The sequence below is a fragment of the Equus asinus genome, chromosome 15 (assembly GCF_041296235.1).
Source record: "Equus asinus isolate D_3611 breed Donkey chromosome 15, EquAss-T2T_v2, whole genome shotgun sequence".
NCBI lineage: Eukaryota > Metazoa > Chordata > Mammalia > Perissodactyla > Equidae > Equus > Equus asinus.
Genome location: NC_091804.1, coordinates 23,486,279 through 23,505,021, shown reverse-complemented (window position 1 = coordinate 23,505,021; position 18,743 = coordinate 23,486,279). Strand labels below are relative to the sequence as shown.

Here is an 18,743-nt window from a genome sequence, read left to right as displayed (position 1 = left end):
CCTGGAAGGAGGGGTCCCCCATTCTGACTTGTCATCCTGGCAAAAAGGCAAATACACAGTCAGGAACTGGAAGGACAAGAAAACCTGGCCTGTCAGTAAAGCCTTTAGCATTCATACCCTTTATTTAAATATTTATTTCATTATTTTTAAAGTTTCCCATCCAAACCACAGCTGTGAGTGGAATCCAACTCTCCCAGGCCATAGAAATGTCAACTTGGGGGTCTCCTGAGAATGGCAGATTGTGGATTGCTAGAGTCAAAAAGAGATTGTCCAGTCCAACCCACCCCCTTGACAGATGAGGAACTGTGGCTGGAGCGAGGGTGGGTGTCTGGGAGTGGGAAGGGTGAGTGGGCCCCGGGGCAGACGGTGCTGGAGCCGCCCCACTGGCCTCGCCTCAGTGCCTGGTCCTGCCCTGGTCCCACCCATCACGGCTGCTGTTGGTACTGGCTCTCGGTGGCGGTATAGAAGTCCTCCAGAACACTCTGGATATACTCGAAGGTGGGCCGCTCCTCGGGGCGGTTCTTCCAGCAGCGGGTCATGATGTTGTAAAGCTCCTCGGGGCAGTGCTCTGGTCGAGGCATCCTGTATCCGTGCTCCAGGGCTCGGATCACCTCGGGGTTCGACATCCCTGAGAAGGTGCAATGGAATTGAAAAGGGAGGGATTTGGGATGGGAATCCAGGGGTGGCAGACACTGTGGCCTCCCTGACAGCCATCACTCCCCACCTCCCCATGGACGCTGAGCCCCTCCCACTGTGAAAGCCAAGTATCCCTTCCCCAGCCTCCTCTGCATCCAGGGCAGGGGCATGACACCCAGTTTTGGCCAATGGGAGCCAAGGGGGATCTCCTGGGAGACTGCCAGGAAAGGTTTTCCTCCCTGATGAAAAAGGGCTTTAGAGGACACACCCTTCCCCCTTCCTTTGGACACTGGGAGGCAATGTGATCCTTGGAGCTGTGGCAGCCATCTGACCACATGAGGAAGACAATCATGGAGAAACTAACCCAGAGCCATGGGAGCTGTTGAGTGACTGAAACAACCAGTCACCAATGCCAGACTCCTTATTATGGGGAATAATAACTTGCCTATTGGTTTAGCCACTCTTAGTCTGTTATTTTGTTACTTGCAACCTAATGCATCCTAATGGATACAGGGTTCCATAACCCATTGCCTGGTTTTTACTGGTGTACCCTCAAGACAAGACAGCCATGTGGCCAGACTTGATGTCACCCTATGAGTGGGACCATGTCCCTGTTCAATTAAAGTTTATGTTAGTTATCCTTAGGAACAACCATTTAAATGTTGCTGATTCTCTAAGTTTCTATTACCAGTTTTGAACTTGAAACTCACATATCCAAGTGCTTCCTCAAACATCTTTCCTTGGATGTCTACAAGTCACGTCAAGTTGAACAGAGCTACAACACAACTCTTGAACTGGCCCTAGGCCATCACCCACCCAATTGCTCAATTAAAGCCAAGAGAATCATCCTTGATTCTCTCTCCCTCACCTTCCACCTCAGCAAGTCACATCCTTTCTTCTTTTGAAACGTAGTACCGAACCATCAACTTATTTCTGTCACCGTCACCACTTCTGCCTGCACTGCTGCCGCAGCTGCCACCATGTCCCCAGCCCCCAACCCACTGTCCATGCTGAACCAAAGCATCCCTTAAAGATGGAAATCAGATGGTGCCACGTCCTTGCCCAACACCCTCCGATGGCTTCCGTACACTTAGACCCACGTCCATTCCCTCTTCACCATGACCATGGGCCCTGCCTGATCTGGCCCCTGCCAAGCTCATCGTCTACCATCTGCTCATTCCCTGTCTCCAGCTACCTGGCTTCCTTGCTCTTCTTCAGGCACACCTCAGGCCCTAAGAGCTAGCAGTTCCTTCTTCCTGGAATTCTTTCCCTAGATCCTCACTTGGGTGTCTTTTAGCTCAAACATGACCTGCTCCGAAAGGTGCTCCCCATCAACAAGAGCCACACGCCACTCCCTCTCACATGTCCTCACGAGCAGGAGCTCCCTACTGCAGAGACCTCGTCTCTCACTGTACCCTCAGTGCCTAACACATGATAGGAGTTCGATAAATCCTGATAAATGAACCAAGTGTCTACATCTTTAATTTCTACTCTTCACAACCACCTCTGCAAGGTGGACTTCATTATCTATGTTCTTTACAGGTGACGAACTGGGGTAGGAGAAATGAAGGGAATTTCTCAAAGTGCAATCACTGATGGGGGCAGGATTCAAATTCAGGACTGTTTATATAAAAAGTCAGGGACTCTTCATATCCACCTTGCTGTTCTCCCCTGTTCTCATCTGGCTACAGATGCCCCAGGAGACATCCCAACCAAAAAGGAACAGAGAATAAAATTATTTACTGGGGGGGCTGGCCTGGTGGCGCAGCAGTTAAGCATGGACGTTCTGCTTCGGCGGCCCAGGGTTCACCGGTTCAGATCCCGGGTGCAGACATGGCACTGTTTGGCAAGCCATGCTGTGGTAGGCGTCCCATGTATAAAGTAGAGGAAGATGGGCACGGATGGTAGCTCAGGGCCAGTCTTCCTCAGCAAAAAGAGGAGGATTGGCAGCAGTTATCTCAGGGCTAATCTTCCTCAAAAAAAAATTATTTACTGGGTCCCAGCAATCTATGTTGAGTATATCTTTGCATACCCATGTGGCCTACTCAGTGTAAGGTACAGCCCATAAGCACAGGGATAAATTCATCCATTCAACAAACAGTTACTAAGCATCCACATGTGCCAAGCACAGAAGTAGGCGGTGTGATGCATCGGTGAGGAATACAGACATGTTTTCTGGCCTCATGGAGCTCAGAGTCTGAGTCTGATGGGGAAATACTAAAAAAGTATACAGTTATCAATTGTGATGCAAGCTATGAATGAACCAGTAGGCATTATGAATGAGAAGGATGGGGGCCATGTAGGGTGCTTTAGATGACTGGATGGCGGGGTATAGCGTGAGACGAAGCTGGAGAAGAAGGCAGGAGCTGGATCATGCAGGATCTGTAGGCCGTAATTAGGAGTTTGGGATTTTGTCCTAATTATGTTGGAGACCATTAAAGAGTTAGAGGTGGAGAAGGGACAAGATCTGATTCACAATTTTAGAAAAATCCCTCGGGCCCACAAGTGGAGAATGGCTGTAGGAGAGAGGGGAGGAAGCAGGGAGATGGACCAGGAGCCACTGCACCATGGATGTGAGAGGTGATGTTGGCCTGGATGTGGGGGCAGGCTGTGGAGTTAGAAGTGGGCAGATTTGGAATATGTTCTGGAGTTAAATGGCCAGAACCTTGTGACTGCTTGGATGTGGTAAGGGGTGAGAGAAGAAGGGCCAAGTAAGCCCCCAGAGTTCAGGCTTAAGAGACCGGGTAGGTGGTGGTGCCTTTACCTGGGATGAGGCAGGCGAGGGGAGGCTGAGGGTGAGGATGAAGAACTCAGTCTGAATGGACGACATGATGAGGGGAGAGAGCCAGGCTGGGCCCTGGAAGCAGCCCCAAGCTGACACCCCCTTCCCTACCTGGGTAAGGGATCCGGCCATAGGTGACAATCTCCATCAGCAGGACACCAAAGGACCAGACGTCTGACTTGATGGTGAAGGAGCCAAAGTTGATGGCCTCAGGAGCTGTCCACTTGATGGGGAACTTGGCCCCTGTGGGATTGGACACAGCGGAGTCAGGGGGGCTCTGGGGAGCAGTCAGGGCTGGGTGTCTGCTGGGGAGAGGGAACAGGACAGGGGTGCAGCTGCGATTTCCCTCAACCTGGCTTCTGCGGAAGAAAAGAATGTCCATCCTGAGGACAGACGGCTAAAGTGGGGAGGAGAAGGCAGAGGGTCTGGTGTGTGGCAGGGAGCTTACTCTCTGGGGCCACCTCATTGATTCAGCTGATACTCCAGTAAACTACAGCTCCTGAAGAGGGGATACCTAGAGGCCAGAGTCTTTGGGGACAGCAGGACTTCAGGGCGCCTAGAGTCCAGGCCACAGCTGATGTCTCAGGCCCCTCACCCCTGGCCTTGGGGGAAGGGAAGATTTTGGCCTCTGCTGTTTCCAGTGACTGAGTGTCTTCCTCCTCCCCGCCCTCCGCCTGGTCTGGGATGGGCTTTGGCTCATGATTTCTCTCTCAACACCGTTGCGGTTGGCAGCGTGGTCTGTAGGGTACCTGTCCTTCGGACTTTGGGGAGACCTGCTCCGTGACTGACTACATAATCAAGTTCAGAAAATGCTCTATGTGGATTTTCTCTCCATCCCTTCCTTCCTTGGGTGCAAAACAGTTTTCTTTATTCCTGCTTACCTTCTCCTGGTTTAGAAATTATCCATTCTACTCTTATTCTTTTAGTGGTTGCCCTTAGTTTAGATAATTTTTTTACTGCATCGTAACAAACATGAAATAAAGTGGCAAATCTTTCATACACAACTTGATGCATCTTTATATATGTATATACCATTGTAATCACCACCCAGATGAAGATATACAACACTTTCTGCCCCTCAGAAGGCTCCCTTCTGTCCATCCCCTGAAACCCCGCCCCCCCCACCCCTGCCGCTGTCAATACCTCCCATGCCAGGGAACCACTATCCTGACCTCTAGCACCGTAGATTAGTTTTGCCTATTTTTTTCTTTAACAGTTTCGTTGAGATATATTCACAGACTATACAATTCACCCACTTAAATTTTTTCAATAGTTTTTAGTATGTTCACAAAATTGTGAGTTTTGGAATATATTCATCACATCCCCCCAAAAAACCTACAGCAGTTACTCTGTATTTATTTCCAACTCTCCACTCCTGCCTAGGTAACCATTAATCCACTTTCTGTCTTGATAGATTTGCCAGTTCTGGATATTTCATGTAAATAGAATCACACGATATGTGGTATTGGTGTCTGGCTTCTTTCACTTAACATGTTTTCAAAGTGTATCCATGTTTAGCATCTATCAGTACTTTATTCCTTCTCATGGCCGAATAATATTCCATTGTGTGGATAGACCACATTTTGTTTATCTGTTTTTCAGTTGATGGACATTTGGGTTGCTTCCACTTTTTGGCTGTTGTGAATAACGTTGCTATAAACATTCACAAGCAAGTTTGCCTGTTTCTGAATTTTATATAAATAGGACCATCCAGCATCTGCTTCTTTTTGTCTGATTCCTTTTATTTTGATGTTATGCCTGTAAGAGCCAACCATTTTGTTGCATGTAGCATTGGTTTATAATATCTCATTGCTGCATAATATCATATTGTATGAATATAGCACAATTGATATATCCATTCTACTATTTATGGACATTTAGATTCTTCCCAATTTTTGTCTACTATGCATAAAATTGCTCTTACCCTTAATTTCAACATGTACTTGCCTAACTGAATCTAAAATTGATCAGAGTCAGGGGGTGAGGCTGCAGACCAGGACACCCTATCCGGAAAGACTTCATCAAGCTTAATAACGCACAGCTAATACTGGGACCGACCTTTGCATTTCACCCATCGCTTTCACTGCTCTCAACACTCAGCACGCACAACCCACGCAAGTGGGCCCCAGGGGGCCCTCGGCAGCATCCCCTACCTTCCCGAGCAGTGTACTCGTTGTCCTCGATGACCCGCGCCAGGCCGAAGTCGGCTATCTTGCAAACCAGGGACGCGGAGACCAAGATGTTGGCGGCTCGCAGGTCTCGGTGAATATAGTTCCTCTGCTCGATGAAGGCCATGCCTTCTGCAATCTCCACCCAAAACAGAGACACCCTCACCCTCAGAGGTGGCCCAGCCCAAGGCGGCTCCCCCCAAAAGCAGAAGATGAGAGCCCAAGCAGGAGAAAATGGGAAAACTCGCGCGCCAACTCCCTCTTTCTTGCGGCAGAGTCCGGGCGCAGATTGGCCTTCCTCTGTCCACCCAGGCAGGCTGGGGGATCCTCCGGGCCTGGCTCAGTTTGGGGGCTTCTCCAGAGTCCTGAGACTTCCAAAGAATACCAAAGAAAAAGCGATGGCATATTCCTCCAGGACCTACACACACACACTCCAGGATGCTATGAAGAGCTTTCATTCCAAACCTCTTTTTGGGGAAAGCCTGAACTCACATCATAATCCGCTGTATCTCTTATACCTTCTTCATCCCCAAGCCTAGGCAGGGAAAATTCATATTCACTCAACAAATACCTACTGAGTGTAGATGCTGTAGGAGCCCGACATGTTACTGGAACAGGTGGAGCCAGGCAAAGCCCCTGCAGGTGGTAATAAGCAACATCAAGAAAGATAAAGCAGGGTAACAGGACACGAAGTATAGAGGGTTTTTTTGAATTGAGTGATCAGGGGAGGCTGCTTTGAGGAGGTGAAATTTTAGCAAAGATCTCAGTGATGATCCTAAGTATGTCAAATAAGAATGTTCCTTGCTGTGAGAATATCATGTGCAAAGGCCCAGAGGTAGGAATGCACTTGAGTGTTCATGGCACAGCACAGAGGCCAGGGTGGCTGGGCAGAAGTTGCTGTAGGGAGAGTGGGGGGCGTTGAGGTTGAGAGGGAAGGCGGCTGACTGTGAAGAACCTTGTGAGCTATGAGAGGAGGTTAGATTTTATTCTGAGCGCCATGGGAAGATATGGAAGGCTTCGTGCAGGAGTGTGTGACACAGTCTCATGTATATTTTAATGCCACCATGGCTGCTGAGTGAATGATAGACTGTATGGAGGATTCTTTCACAGTGGGGCCCTGGTAGCCTCTGACGGAAAGATGTGGGAATTTTCCTTAGAGACTTTTTTCACTTACAAGGGTTCGTGCAAAAGAGGTTTAAGATTCACCCTCAAACACCCAGAAAACAGCTCCTATAGGTCACAAACTAGCCTTCCAGCTCCCTGAGGCGGGTGTTCTCATGACCTCTGTTTTCCAGAGAAGGGACATTTGTTCCAGATCACACTGCCAGGAAGTTCTGAATGTCAGACTCAAGCCAGTCTGTGGATTTGCAATCCCAGGGCCCCATGCTGCCTCTAAGTACCCAGAACTCTGGATGGTCTGGAGGACTGCAGCTGGGTGCAGTCTGCTGAGATTATTGTGGGAGGTGGGGGGTCGGGCCAGAGAGGCCAAACCAAGCCACCAGCCTGTTCAAGGCCACAGGCAAGCGGGTGGTGCACTTGGAGGAAATGGCCAGCAGGGGGCAGCCATGGCCGTCGGAACCGAGGTCTGAGGCTCCAGACTTTCCGAGATAACTGGAGACTCTCTGATATGGTTTGGAGCTGCCGGCCAGGGCCAGGAGTCGGGAGAGAGGGAGTCTTGGCCTGAGGGGTGTGAGAAATTTATAAGAAGTCCTTAGATGAAGAGTTGACAACGAGTAGCACGTTAACCGCAGACTTTGTAACTTAGTTTGTTATAAGAGGATGCTTAAGTAGCATTTACTCTGTGCTTTGGGGGAGGTACTATTGCTATCGGCCCCATTACGCAGGCGAGAAAACTGAATCCCAGAGAAATAAGGAACCGGCCCAAGTGGTGGCCAGGATGGGAAATCGGTCAGCCCTGTCCAGGGTCCACGCACTTGTCCATTACTCTACCTGAATTTCTGGCCTTGTATCTGGCACAGAGCAGGCACTAATGCTAGTAGTTACCATTTTTTACCCACTGGCAGACACTCATGTTATGGATTTGCACAGGAGCTCAGCGGGGCAGGTGGGACTAACCCCACTCAGGAACGCGTAGAGGATAGTGGCTAAGTGACTCCAGAGTTGGACCAGCTCAGCTTGAGCCCCACCGCTCTGTGATCTCAAGCAAGCTGCTTCACCCTTCTGTACCTCACTTTCCTTCCCTGTAAAATGGGGACAGTAGAACCTTCTTCCAAAGGGTCATGTGAGGATTAATACTCTAAGTCTATCTACATCAAGGGCTTAGAACAGTGCCTGGCACATAAGTAGTGGCTATTAATGGTCCCTGTCGAGGAAAGTGGCACTCAGAGAGGTTCACCAATTTGCTCAAAGCTACACAGGCAGAGCTGGGATCAAAACCAAAACACTGTATGGTCCCTAAGTCCATATGCATACAGAGTGTTGCTTCTCATGGGTTTGTCAACTGAATGAATGATGCACAGGTTTACTGGGTTCAGGGTTGATCTGAGAACTGGGGGTTGACGAGGTGGTGAGATTTCATGACCACCAAGTGGGCCGCCATGATGTGGGGCATTGGAACTTGGGTTTGCTTCTGAGGGTGTCAAGAGATCACAGAACCCCAGCCGGAGGGGCCTGTAGGGATATTCCAGCTCACGCCTCTTCAGACTGAACCCTACTGATACCCAGAGGCTGTCTTGGGGGTAGAGAGACAAAAGAAAGGCCACGCCCTTCAATCAGAGCTGCTCTGTTTTGGTCTATTTTAAAATATTCAGCTACTGTTTAAGATTCATTTGACCAACAGAATTATGGCTAAAAAAAAAACTTCTGAACTTGAAAACCACGGATGTGGTCCAATTCCCTCACGTGACAAATGGAGAGACCGAGACCCAGAGTGGATCCAAGGCCATGCAGTCAGTTGGTGACAGGGTTGGGGCACCCTCCACTGCACCAATCTACTCCTCCAGGCCTGGAGGCGAAGGCCAGGACCCCAGGATGGCTCCCTCCTGTCCCTGGGCTCTGAGTCTACCTCCGCTGCTGGATGCACAAGGGCCTGGAACCTCTTTCCTTGCCTCGGTTTCTGTTCTCCCATCTGTGAAATGGGGAGAGCGGCTCTCACCCTAATCGATGATGTTCTGCCCAGCAAGGTGTCTGTCAGTTTGATGGTTATGATTTAGCAACAGGCCAGACTATTGTTTCCCCAGGGATGGCCCGTTGAAGTGAAAACACCAGCCCTGGAATTCCACGTGCCTCTGACATTCCAGGCTCTGAAAGGCAAAGCCTTTTATGAAACCTCTGGCCTCCCCAGGATTTGCCTACTCAAATGAGCTCGGCCTTAGGCATCTCCAGAAGGCCCAGCCCTAGGCCCAGGTGCACATCTCCCTTAACACCCCCCAGGCTGCAAACCACACCTCCCTCCTTTTTGTCAGTCCCAGGCTCCAACTGAGCAGGCCGAGCTCTTGTTTTTCCCTTGGGGCCTTGGCAACAGCTGTTTCTTCCTGCAAGAACACTTCCCTCTCCCATCTGCCTAACTTCTACTCATCCTTCAGGGCTCAGCCTAGAAGCCACTTCTTCCGGGAAGCCTTCTCAGATGGTTCCTGGCCCAGGCTCCTCGAGCCGTGCATGCGCATCACACCCGTTTCCTCCCCTGTTTTCCCACAGACAGGAGAGAATGAGAGAAGAGGAGTAAAGAGCACTCCAGCTGGGCTGAGAGGAGAAAGAAAATGGGGTCTTAGGAGGTGTTTCTGTGATTTGCGTACATTATTTATTTTGCTCGATGTTGCATTCTTCTGAGGCTGAGCCAGGACTCCTTGGGTCATGGCTCTCTAACACATTCAGTTGCTTAATATCTGCGACTCCGGACTTTCCATTTTGCTCACTGCCATATCGCCCCAAATTAACACAGTAATTTAGGTAAACTAATTGACCTCACTGGGCCTCAGTTTCCCCGTCTGTGCTTAACTTCTTCTCTATGCCTCAACTTCCTATTCTGTAAAACGGGATGACAATTACCTACCTGTGGCCAGGCAGCTACATCGGTGGCCCCAGTGAACCAGGCCTCCTGGGCCTCCTGCCCTTGTGCAGCCCCCTCCCACACTGCTGCTGGCTTGGCCCTGTGACTTCCTTTGGCCAGTGGGACATTAGCAAGCCTGGTGCAAGCAGAGGCTTCATGAGTGCTCACACAGTAGGGCTTGGTCCCTTAGAAGACTCCTTGGAACCTCGCTGCTCTGCTATAAATGGGCTCCAGTTGGGCTACTGCGTGATGAGGGGCCAGGAGGCGCGAGACCCTGGAGGAGGCGCCAGCGTCGCTGACATTCTCGCCCCGGATGAGCTCTCAGCAGAATGCATCCACATGAGTGGCCTCAGTTTCACCACGTGGAGCAGAAAAACCACCCAGCCAAAACCCACAGAATCATGAGAAATAAGAAATTGTTGTTGTTTCAAGCTCCTAGCTTTAGAGCGGTTTGTTACATAAGAAAAGATAACAAATATCCTACCCTGGGAAATTGCTGTGAGGACTAAATGAGTTAGTACACAGAAGGCGCACATAAAAAGTATGCCTTTATACTGAGCACCCAATAAATGTTAGCTATAATTATAGTCTGTGATCAATAAATATTTGTTGAATAAACAATTGAGTTCCTGCCCCCTCCCCTGACTTCCCCACCGGACTCTTACCTGGGCCGAAAAGTCAATGAGCTTCGGCAGGGGCTGCTTGCTACCTTCTTCACTCTTCAGGAAATCCAGCAGGCTTCCTGGAGGATGAGAGGGGGCAACGTTCACTACTCTCACTAGTGGATGACGAAAATCGTTCATGGTCCTGGATTTAAATAACACTATTTATTTATCAGTCATAGTGTTTGAGAAACAGAATTTGAGTGTTTTGAAAATGACCTTGTGATTGCTAGCCTGGTTCTTTGAGACAGCTGTGGGAGGCTGGAGGACCAGGCCTGTGGTTTTATAAGGCTGGCATACTTGTGTATTTAGAAAACAAAAAAAGTATTGAGATTTCAAATAACACTAAGCGAGGCTGTGCGAGGTGTTTCTGTTTATCGATAAATGGGCAGGGACTGAAAACGGTTGTGGAACAGTGGCCCAGAACAACCCCTGAGAAACCCTGGACCGTGCCAGGCAGGGGTGGCGTGGGACCCATAATCTGAGGACTCTTTTCCAGAGTGCTGGTCCATGCAGGGAAGGTGGCTGCTGGGTTGGGGACGTGGGGGGAGTCCCCTGGCCCCTAAGGCTCACCGTGAACCCACAGCCACCTGCGGGGGTCTGGCCCCCCTCCCCTCTCCTGGCGGCCCCGCGTGTTCCCCTTCCCCTGGCATTCCCGTAATATAATTTCACCCCTCAACCAGCAGGGCTGGGCGGTTACAGATTAAGGTGCTCAATGAGCGCCTGTTGGAAGAGCTCCTGGCCAGACTGGGGGCATTGCAAGGGCAAGAACCACATCAGGGTCCCCTTTGAGTCTGCAACTGACCAGTATGAGCCACAGCCTGCATCCCCAGCCCCCAGGAGGCGGCACCTTTGGCCATGAACTCCGTGATGATGTAGATGGGCTCCTTCGTGACCACCGCGTACAGCTTCACCAGCTTGTCATGCTGCAGAGTTTTCATCAGGTTGGCCTCCGCCAGGAAGGCTTCCACGGACATGCTGCCCGGCTTCATCGTCTTCACGGCCACCTTGGTGTGCTTGTTGTAGGTGGCTGGGGGAGCAGAGGGAGCAGGAACGGGGGTCAGAACCCACTGCTCTTTTCCCACAGCCCTGGAAGGCCCAGCTGCAGACTGCCTCCTCCAGAACCCCTTCCCTATCCATGTCAGCCCTCAGACAGGGAAGCGGAGACCCGGGCTTCGGCCGCAGAGGTGGGTTGGAAGGCCCGTTCACCACTTCCCAGCTGTGTGCGCCCTTGGGCAAGTCACTTAACCTCTCTGAGCTGTGGTTTCCTCATTTGCAAAGTGGAAATGATCAGCACTCCCTTTGAAGGGCTGTCATAGGAATTAAAGAACGACCTCAAAACATCACTCAGATAATGTCAGTCACTCACACACTTTCACACACATACCACCTTTGCTTTGTTGCTCACTCTCTCTCCCACACATGCACACACACACCGCTTTTGCTTAAAATGCTTTAATCTTAACACTGCTCTCAAGATAAATACCAGTCTCGCCATGGTCCACAAAGCCCTACACAGTCTAGCTTTGCCTGCTTTGCCAGCCTCATGATCCACCAAACTCCCCCTTGACTTTTGTATACCCATCACTCTACATGTCACTCAGTCCCTCAAGTACCCAACTCCCCCTCCTACCACAGGGACTTTGCACATGCTGTTCCCTACTCTACGTCACCCCTTGCTTCACCTTGTGGATCCCGTAAATCTCATAATTGTTCATGTTTCCATTTTTGCCTTGGCTGCCAGGAAGCTTGAATCCAGATTTGTGGTCTTCCTGTAGTAAGAGTCTAGGCCCTTATATAATATTTTTTGTTTCCCAGTCTCGTTATTCAGATCTGTCTTACTTTCCTCTCCATATTTTCCTGCCACATTCTCTTACTCAGTGCCTGGCACATAGTAGGCTCTCAATAAATGTAGTTGAAATACATGGATTTTAAATTTATTTTTTCTGGCTGAATTGTTTATATGCCTGTAAGGTGTCTTCACTCCCATTTGGAACGTGGTGGAGTATAAGCACAACGGGATGCACCAGGCACTGGGCCGGGCATTGTGTCTACCCCACAATTCTGCAAAGCAGGCATTACTGTCCTCAAGTTATTAGGGGCAGGACAGCAGGGGTGGGACATGCCTTTTTGGTGCCCCACGATGCCCTGGCATGGTGCTAGGCACACGGCAGGTGCTCAGAAAGCTTTTTCATCAGTTGCCAACATTGAACTCACCTGGAAATCTCCAAGTTGCATTTCCCCACTCTCAACTTTCATCACCCCAAGAGGCCTTTGGGTATCTCAACCCCAAACTCGTAGGCTGTTCCCAGCTCCGTACGAGGGAGCGGGTTCCTCCTCTAGGACTCCTGCTTCCCAGAAGGAAGTTTTTGACCCCAACAGGCCTGCCCTCAAAGGCAAAGCAGTGTTTGCATGGCAGGACAATTTGGATTGCTATCAGAGGAATTGCTCCTTTATGGTTATTATTCAAACCTCCCCTTCTGACCTGGGTGGCATCCCCACGTCGCCTCAGGCTGTTCCTGGAAGCAAGGACCTCCCTTCCCCCTCCCTCTTCTCCACCCTCTGGCCCCGGCGCCTCACCCATCCAGACTTCCCCAAACTGCCCAGCTCCAAGCTTCTTCTCCATCTTGAGCGATTCCCGGGGGATCTCCCAGGCATCTTTCTCCCACGGCTTCTGGGGCTTGGAGGACATGCAGGGCACTGTCAGCTTCTGGCAGAGTCCATCACTCCCCTCTGGAAAAGAGCCCCTGGTCAGTCGAGGGCAGCCAGCTCCGGGCCAGCCCAAGGCTTTCCCTCGGAGGCCTCCCTGCCTGGTCCCCGGCATCTGGCCAAAGTCCCAAGAAGTTGCCAGCATCAGGGACCTTCCCAAGGGAGCAGAGCATGGTGAGATGCCACCTCCCCCTCCGGCTCAACAGGCCTGAGACTTCAGGAGAATCCAAAGCAACTGTTTGTCTGGGGAGGGTCCCGAGGAGCTCAGCGGCCGCAGTGCAGCCTTGAGCAGCAATCCTGGAGACGGGCCCACCCCGCTGGGATGCAGCCCCCGCGGCACTCACTCTTGTAGTGGGCCACCAGCTCCTGCAGGGTGCCGAAGGTGCTCCGCGGGGAGATGTAGAAGCCCCCGCTGTCCAGGGTCCGGATCTTGTAATGCTTCACCGTGTCCCTGTACTGGGGGTCGTAGTCTCGCACAGACAAAGAGTAGCTTCCTGCATCAGCCGGAGAGAAACCGCTCAGGAGGGGGACTCAGAGGCCTGCCACCTCGTGTCAGCACCCTGCACCACCTCCTGACATCCCGTAAGGCCACTGCTGGCTGGCACCGTCCCGGCTCCCAGGCAGGGGAGCACAAGGGTGAGAGTGGGCTGTGGGGTCAGGCTGCCTGGGTCCCCCTCCAGGCTCCTCCATGTCCAGCTCTGAGACCTTGGACAAGTGACTACGTCATCTCTCTGTGCCTCCGTTTTCTCATCTGTAAAATGGGAATAGCTATCTTAGCTCCCTGCCTCGTCATGTTACCTGACAACTGAAGGAAGCAATGCTTGTACCCTACTCAGGATGTTGCGCTCAGTAAATGCTGGCTATCATCATCTTCTTCATTATTACTTTTTTCTCTGTCTGTCTGTCTATCTATCACAAAAGCCAAGATACCACACCAGTTCGGGAAAAAGTCAGGCTATTCAGAAACAAACAAGCAAAAAGATAAACAAAAGAAATCAGTCCAATCATTGAAATGGAAATGGAAACATTAAATATGGTAGGCTGGGGACCGGCCCAGTGGTGCAGCAGTTAAGTTCGCACATTCTGCTTCTTGGCAGCCTGGGGTTCGCCAGTTCGGATCCCAGGTGTGGACATGGCACGGCTTGGCAAAAGCCATGCTGTGGTAGGTGTCCCACGTATAAAGTGGAGGAAGATGGGCATGGATATTAGCTCAGGGCCAGTCTTCCTCAGCAAAAAGAGGAGGATTGATAGTAGTTAGCTCAGGGCTAATCTTCCTCAAAAAAAAAAAAAATAATGCAGTAGGCTGAATAATGGGCCCCCAAGATGTTATGTCCTGGAACCTGTGACACGTTAGCCTCTTGGTGAAAGGGATTTTGCAGATGTCATTCTGCAAAAGGCCCAGTCAGGGATCTGGAGGTGGGGAGATTCTCCTGGGTTATCCAGGTGGGCCACTGTCATCACAAGGGTCCTCATAAGAGGAGGTAAGAGGGTCAAAGTCGGTGGTAGGATGTGTGTAGGTGGAAACATGAGCTTGGAGAGACGTGAGAGGGGGCCATGAGCCAAGCAATGCTGGTGGCCTCTAGAAGCTGGAAAGGCAAGGACACAGACCCTTTCCTGAAGCCTCCAGAAGGAACCAGCCTTGCTGACCCCTTAACCTGAGCCCAGGGAGAACGATTTCAGACTTCTGACCTCCAGAACTGTAAGAAAATAGGCTCCTGTGGTTTTAAGCCTCTAAGTTTGTGGTAATTTGTTACAGCAGCAAGAGGAACCTGGTACACGTGACATCACATAGACCAGAAACACACGAGTCTTTCAGCCGTGACCACAGTTCTGCCGTTTGTAAGCTGTGCATCCTCGGGCGAGTTATTAGCCTCTCTGTCTCTCAGTTTTCTCTACCACGATAGCACTGTATCACAGGATTTTGAGGAGGTTTAAATTATTAAATGATTAACAACTGACCATATGTGCCAGGCTCTATTCTAAAAACCTTGTGTGAATAAACAGTGAATGAATATGAATAATATTCATTATAATGAATTACAATTATATGAATTATAATGACATATTATTAATTATAATGAATGAATAACCCCACAAGATAGAGGTCTTCTATCACCACCATTTTACAGATGAGGAGATTGAGGTTCAGGGAGGTGAAGTCACTCATCCGCAGTCACACAGCTGCTAAGTGTCAGAGCGGGGATTCAAACCTGGGCAGTGGCTCGGGGCCCTGCTCTTAGCCACTCTGGCCAGTCAAGGGGAGGCTGGCTTGGCTGACGCTGGATGGGGCAGGGCAGAATTCAAGAGGCAGCAGGATGGGACTGAGGGCACCCATGCTGAAAGTTTTATTAAATTGGCGAACACACCTACTACGCCCCTACCCCTGGCGGACCGTGAAGGTGGACCAGGTATGCCTCCCGCCCTGCAGGTCTGAGACTGTTTCTTTGGTTTCTCTGCCCCGGTCTGCAGGATGGACCAGCCCAATCTCCCAGCTGTCCTGGGCACCGGGGGAGAGGGGAAGCCAGGGGCTGTGGACAGCTTTGCCTTTTCGTCCTCTTTATTGTCCCCTAGGGGCGGGGAGGGGCTTGCTGGGTGGGAGGAAATAAAGCGTGAACAGTGGATGACCTGAACCACGGATCGTGAGTGGCCTGAGCCGAGCCACGTTCAGGCGGCACCAATTCAGATATCTAGGGGCCACGTGGAAGGCCACCCAGGTGCCTTTGATCGATGGCCCCAAAACTGTTTGCTCAGGGTACCGTGAGGTCACACTTTACACGATTTACTTGATTCATTTGAACCAAGCAGTTTTGAGTCTAAACACGTTAGTAAGGTGCACTCTGTGTGTAAAATTTGAAGTCACAAGACCCTGTTTACATTCATTCCTCTGGGAAAATTCGCCTCGTTGCTGCCAGTCTGAGTTCTGCGATGTTTTCGGCATTGTTCTTGCCTCCCGTGCCGTGACCTGGCAGAAAGCCACCCTCACAGACAGGAATTTCGGGAAGCAGGTTGCCAACATCAAAACTTGCAAATACCTCAAAGGAGCCCTTTTAAGTGGAGTCCCAGAGGAGGCTGGCCTGGGGCTTGTCCTGCGGCCTCATCTACCCCTTGGAAGACGGGGGAATCAGGTTTGTGGACAAGACATTTTGTGATGGGTATTAAATGATACAAGCTAGTGAAGATCACACTTCAGCAGGATGTGGTTTTTTGGGGGACCATAACCACACGGGCCTCCTTCCATTGACCTAAGCAGGCAAGCACCGGGACTGAGAGGGCCCAAACCAGGCTGGAGAAAACTTGGCAGCCACGGTGGGCTGGGTGAGTGGTTCAGGCTTCCCCAGGTGCTGAGGGAGGGGTGGTGGCCCGTCCTGCCTGGGGCACTCCTGCAGGGCGGGGAAGGGTGGAGAGGGCTCAGTCACCTTTGGTGGTCTCACTGTCCCGGATCATGAAGGAGCCCAGCACGTTGCCAGGGGCCAGGAGTTGGCGCTCTGCATCCTTCCGGCTGATGCCCTTGAAGAACCACCTGGTGGAAAGGGGAGGGGGCAGCGTGGGAACCTGGGGTGGGCGGTCCTGTCCCGCTCGCCTGAGGAACCAGGATACCGAGGGCCTGGCTTCCTGCAGCATCACTTTTCCTCAAAGATTCTTTTGGAAAAACAACCAATCTTTTGATATTCAAACAGACATTTTACCAGTAGTGAATCCAGTTTGCTGAGACTGAAGCGTGTGTAACTTGGGGAGCTTTCTTTAAGAAAAAGAATCCAGCACTACAAATGCAAAATGCCCACGGCCATCCCAGCAGCACCCAGTGTGAGGGACACGGTGACCAACTGAAAGACAGCGGGAAGATGCAGCAGCCTTAAGAACACTGTCAAAAGCTTCCTCCTGCCAATGTCACAGGAACACATGACGATCCCGAGGGCCGTGGAGGTCCTCACCTTGTTCACCCTCCTCTGTGTACACAGAGTCAAATATAAAGCCGGCATGAATTTCTAAGCTAAAAGGTGAGGTTTCAAATAATTTTATACTTGGGGCCCTATCTCTGGATCTTTTCTTTTTTCTCCCTGGATATTTGAGATATTGGGTAGAAAAGTTCAAGCAGCAGCCACCGCCGAATCCATTCCCCCCGTCAGTAGAGTGAGGAATGGTTCACTTACTATGATGGAAAAAGTCCCAGACCAGAGGTCAGCAGGGCTTGGCCCTGCCACAAACCTGCTGAGTGACTTTGAGAAAGTAGCTTTCCCTCTCTGGGCCTCTGTTTCCTCTGTATCAACCGGGGGAGAAAGACAGCTAACATTCGTCGAGTTCTTGTTATCCAACTAACAATTCCATGAAATTGTTGCCTTCATTATCCCCATTTTATAGAAGAAGAAACTGAGGAACAGAGAGAGCAAGTAACTTGCCTTGTGTCACACAGCTGAGAAGTGGTGGAGGCGGGATTCAAATCCAGGCAATCTAACCCTGGAGTCCAACATCTTAATCGCCATGCCGCACTGCCCGCCCAGCCCACCCAGCTTCTCTGCTTTCATTTTGTAAGGTGGCTCACACCATGGTAAAATATCTAAGCAACGCTGGAGGGTGCACAGGGCAAACTGTCTTCTTGGCAAGTGCACCCCTAGGAAGTTATCCCACAGATCTCGTACAAGGAAGAAACGTCATAGACACAAGGAGATTCACCCCAGCACGAGACTGGGAGCCACTGAAGTGACCACTGATAGGGGACGGTGGGGCATCTACATGATGGACACTCGGCAGCTGTAAAAAGGAAGGCAGATGTTCTAGGCGCTGCGTGGAAGACCTGAGCAAAGGGAGCGGAACAGTGTGTGTGGTGGCTCCCACGTGGGTAAAGCAAAGGGGGTGTATGGATTTTCCTACACAAGTGGAAAGCACTTCAGAGGACTCACAAGAAACTGGTTGCTTCTGGGGAGGGCAAGTGGCTCGTTGGGGACGGGTGGGAGGAAGACTTCACTCTTTATTCTAGGTCCTTCCACACCATTTGCATTCTGAAACACTTGAAGATATAGCCTATTACAAGGTGGGGGAGGAGGGCAGATTCCGCCCTGCTCTGATTCCCAGGGCCCCCCTGCCCTTCCCAGAGGCACCCTCTGCTAGCAGTTTCTTGATGCAGACGCAGACACAGGGGCCCGTGGGCGCACTGCAAGACTGATGTGTGTATCTAGGTCAGCAGTTCTCAAGGCGGGGGCCCCTGGATCAGCAGCATCAGCCTCGCCTGAGAACTAGTTAGAAGTGCAAATCATGCACCAGACAGTCGGGAGTGGGGCCCAGAAACCAGCCTCCAGGTGACGCAGATGCGCTCAAGTGTGAGAACCACCCATTGAGGTTATCCCCTTTGTTTGCAAATAACCCACAATACTACTGTCTGCATGCTGCCTTTTTCACTGAACGCTTATATTGCCTTTGAGGAGTAAGGCCAGCCGTGCCTCCTCTGAGGCTGCTGAGATCGGTGCTGGGATTCTCTAAGTGTTTGGGGCCTGGAAGGGAAGAACAGAGCCCAGAGGCCCCAGGAGAAAGCCCAGAAGGGGACATAAGCAGCCAAGAGCCCCCCCACAGCGTGTGGGGGTGTGCTGTGTGGAGGTCCAGAACAGCAGGGTCAGTGAGGGGAGAGGAGCTTCCTCACGGCCACAAGAGGGGACATTTCATAGGCCAAGAGGTCTCATGTGCACTAAGAAGGCGACTTGAAGATGGGAAGAAGCCCAAACATTTTAATTTCTAACGGGCAAGTCTCCCAAACCCTCAATACCATTTAGCCAGAGGGAGGAGGC

At 51.0% G+C, this 18,743-nt stretch overlaps 1 protein-coding gene across 2 annotated transcripts in view; it reads right to left on the bottom strand.

Moving 5' to 3' along the window:
• Positions 1-103: 103 nt before the first annotated feature.
• The window catches only part of HCK (HCK proto-oncogene, Src family tyrosine kinase), a 39,750-nt gene continuing 21,110 nt past the window's right edge, over positions 104-18,743 (bottom strand). Inside the window, exons 6-13 of one of the 2 annotated variants that reach the window (XR_011494612.1) lie at positions 16,383-16,486; positions 13,311-13,460; positions 12,838-12,990; positions 11,108-11,287; positions 10,261-10,337; positions 5,572-7,266; positions 3,530-3,661; positions 104-628 (exon numbers count right to left, since the gene is read on the bottom strand). Coding sequence is in view for 1 of the 2 variants with exons in the window: in XM_014845051.3 (XP_014700537.1) it covers positions 426-628; positions 3,530-3,661; positions 5,572-5,725; positions 10,261-10,337; positions 11,108-11,287; positions 12,838-12,990; positions 13,311-13,460; positions 16,383-16,486 (1,153 nt within the window). In the remaining variant the exon portion in view is untranslated. The remainder of the gene's footprint in view (positions 629-3,529; positions 3,662-5,571; positions 7,267-10,260; positions 10,338-11,107; positions 11,288-12,837; positions 12,991-13,310; positions 13,461-16,382; positions 16,487-18,743) is intronic. The other variant, XM_014845051.3, reaches the window with a different exon arrangement.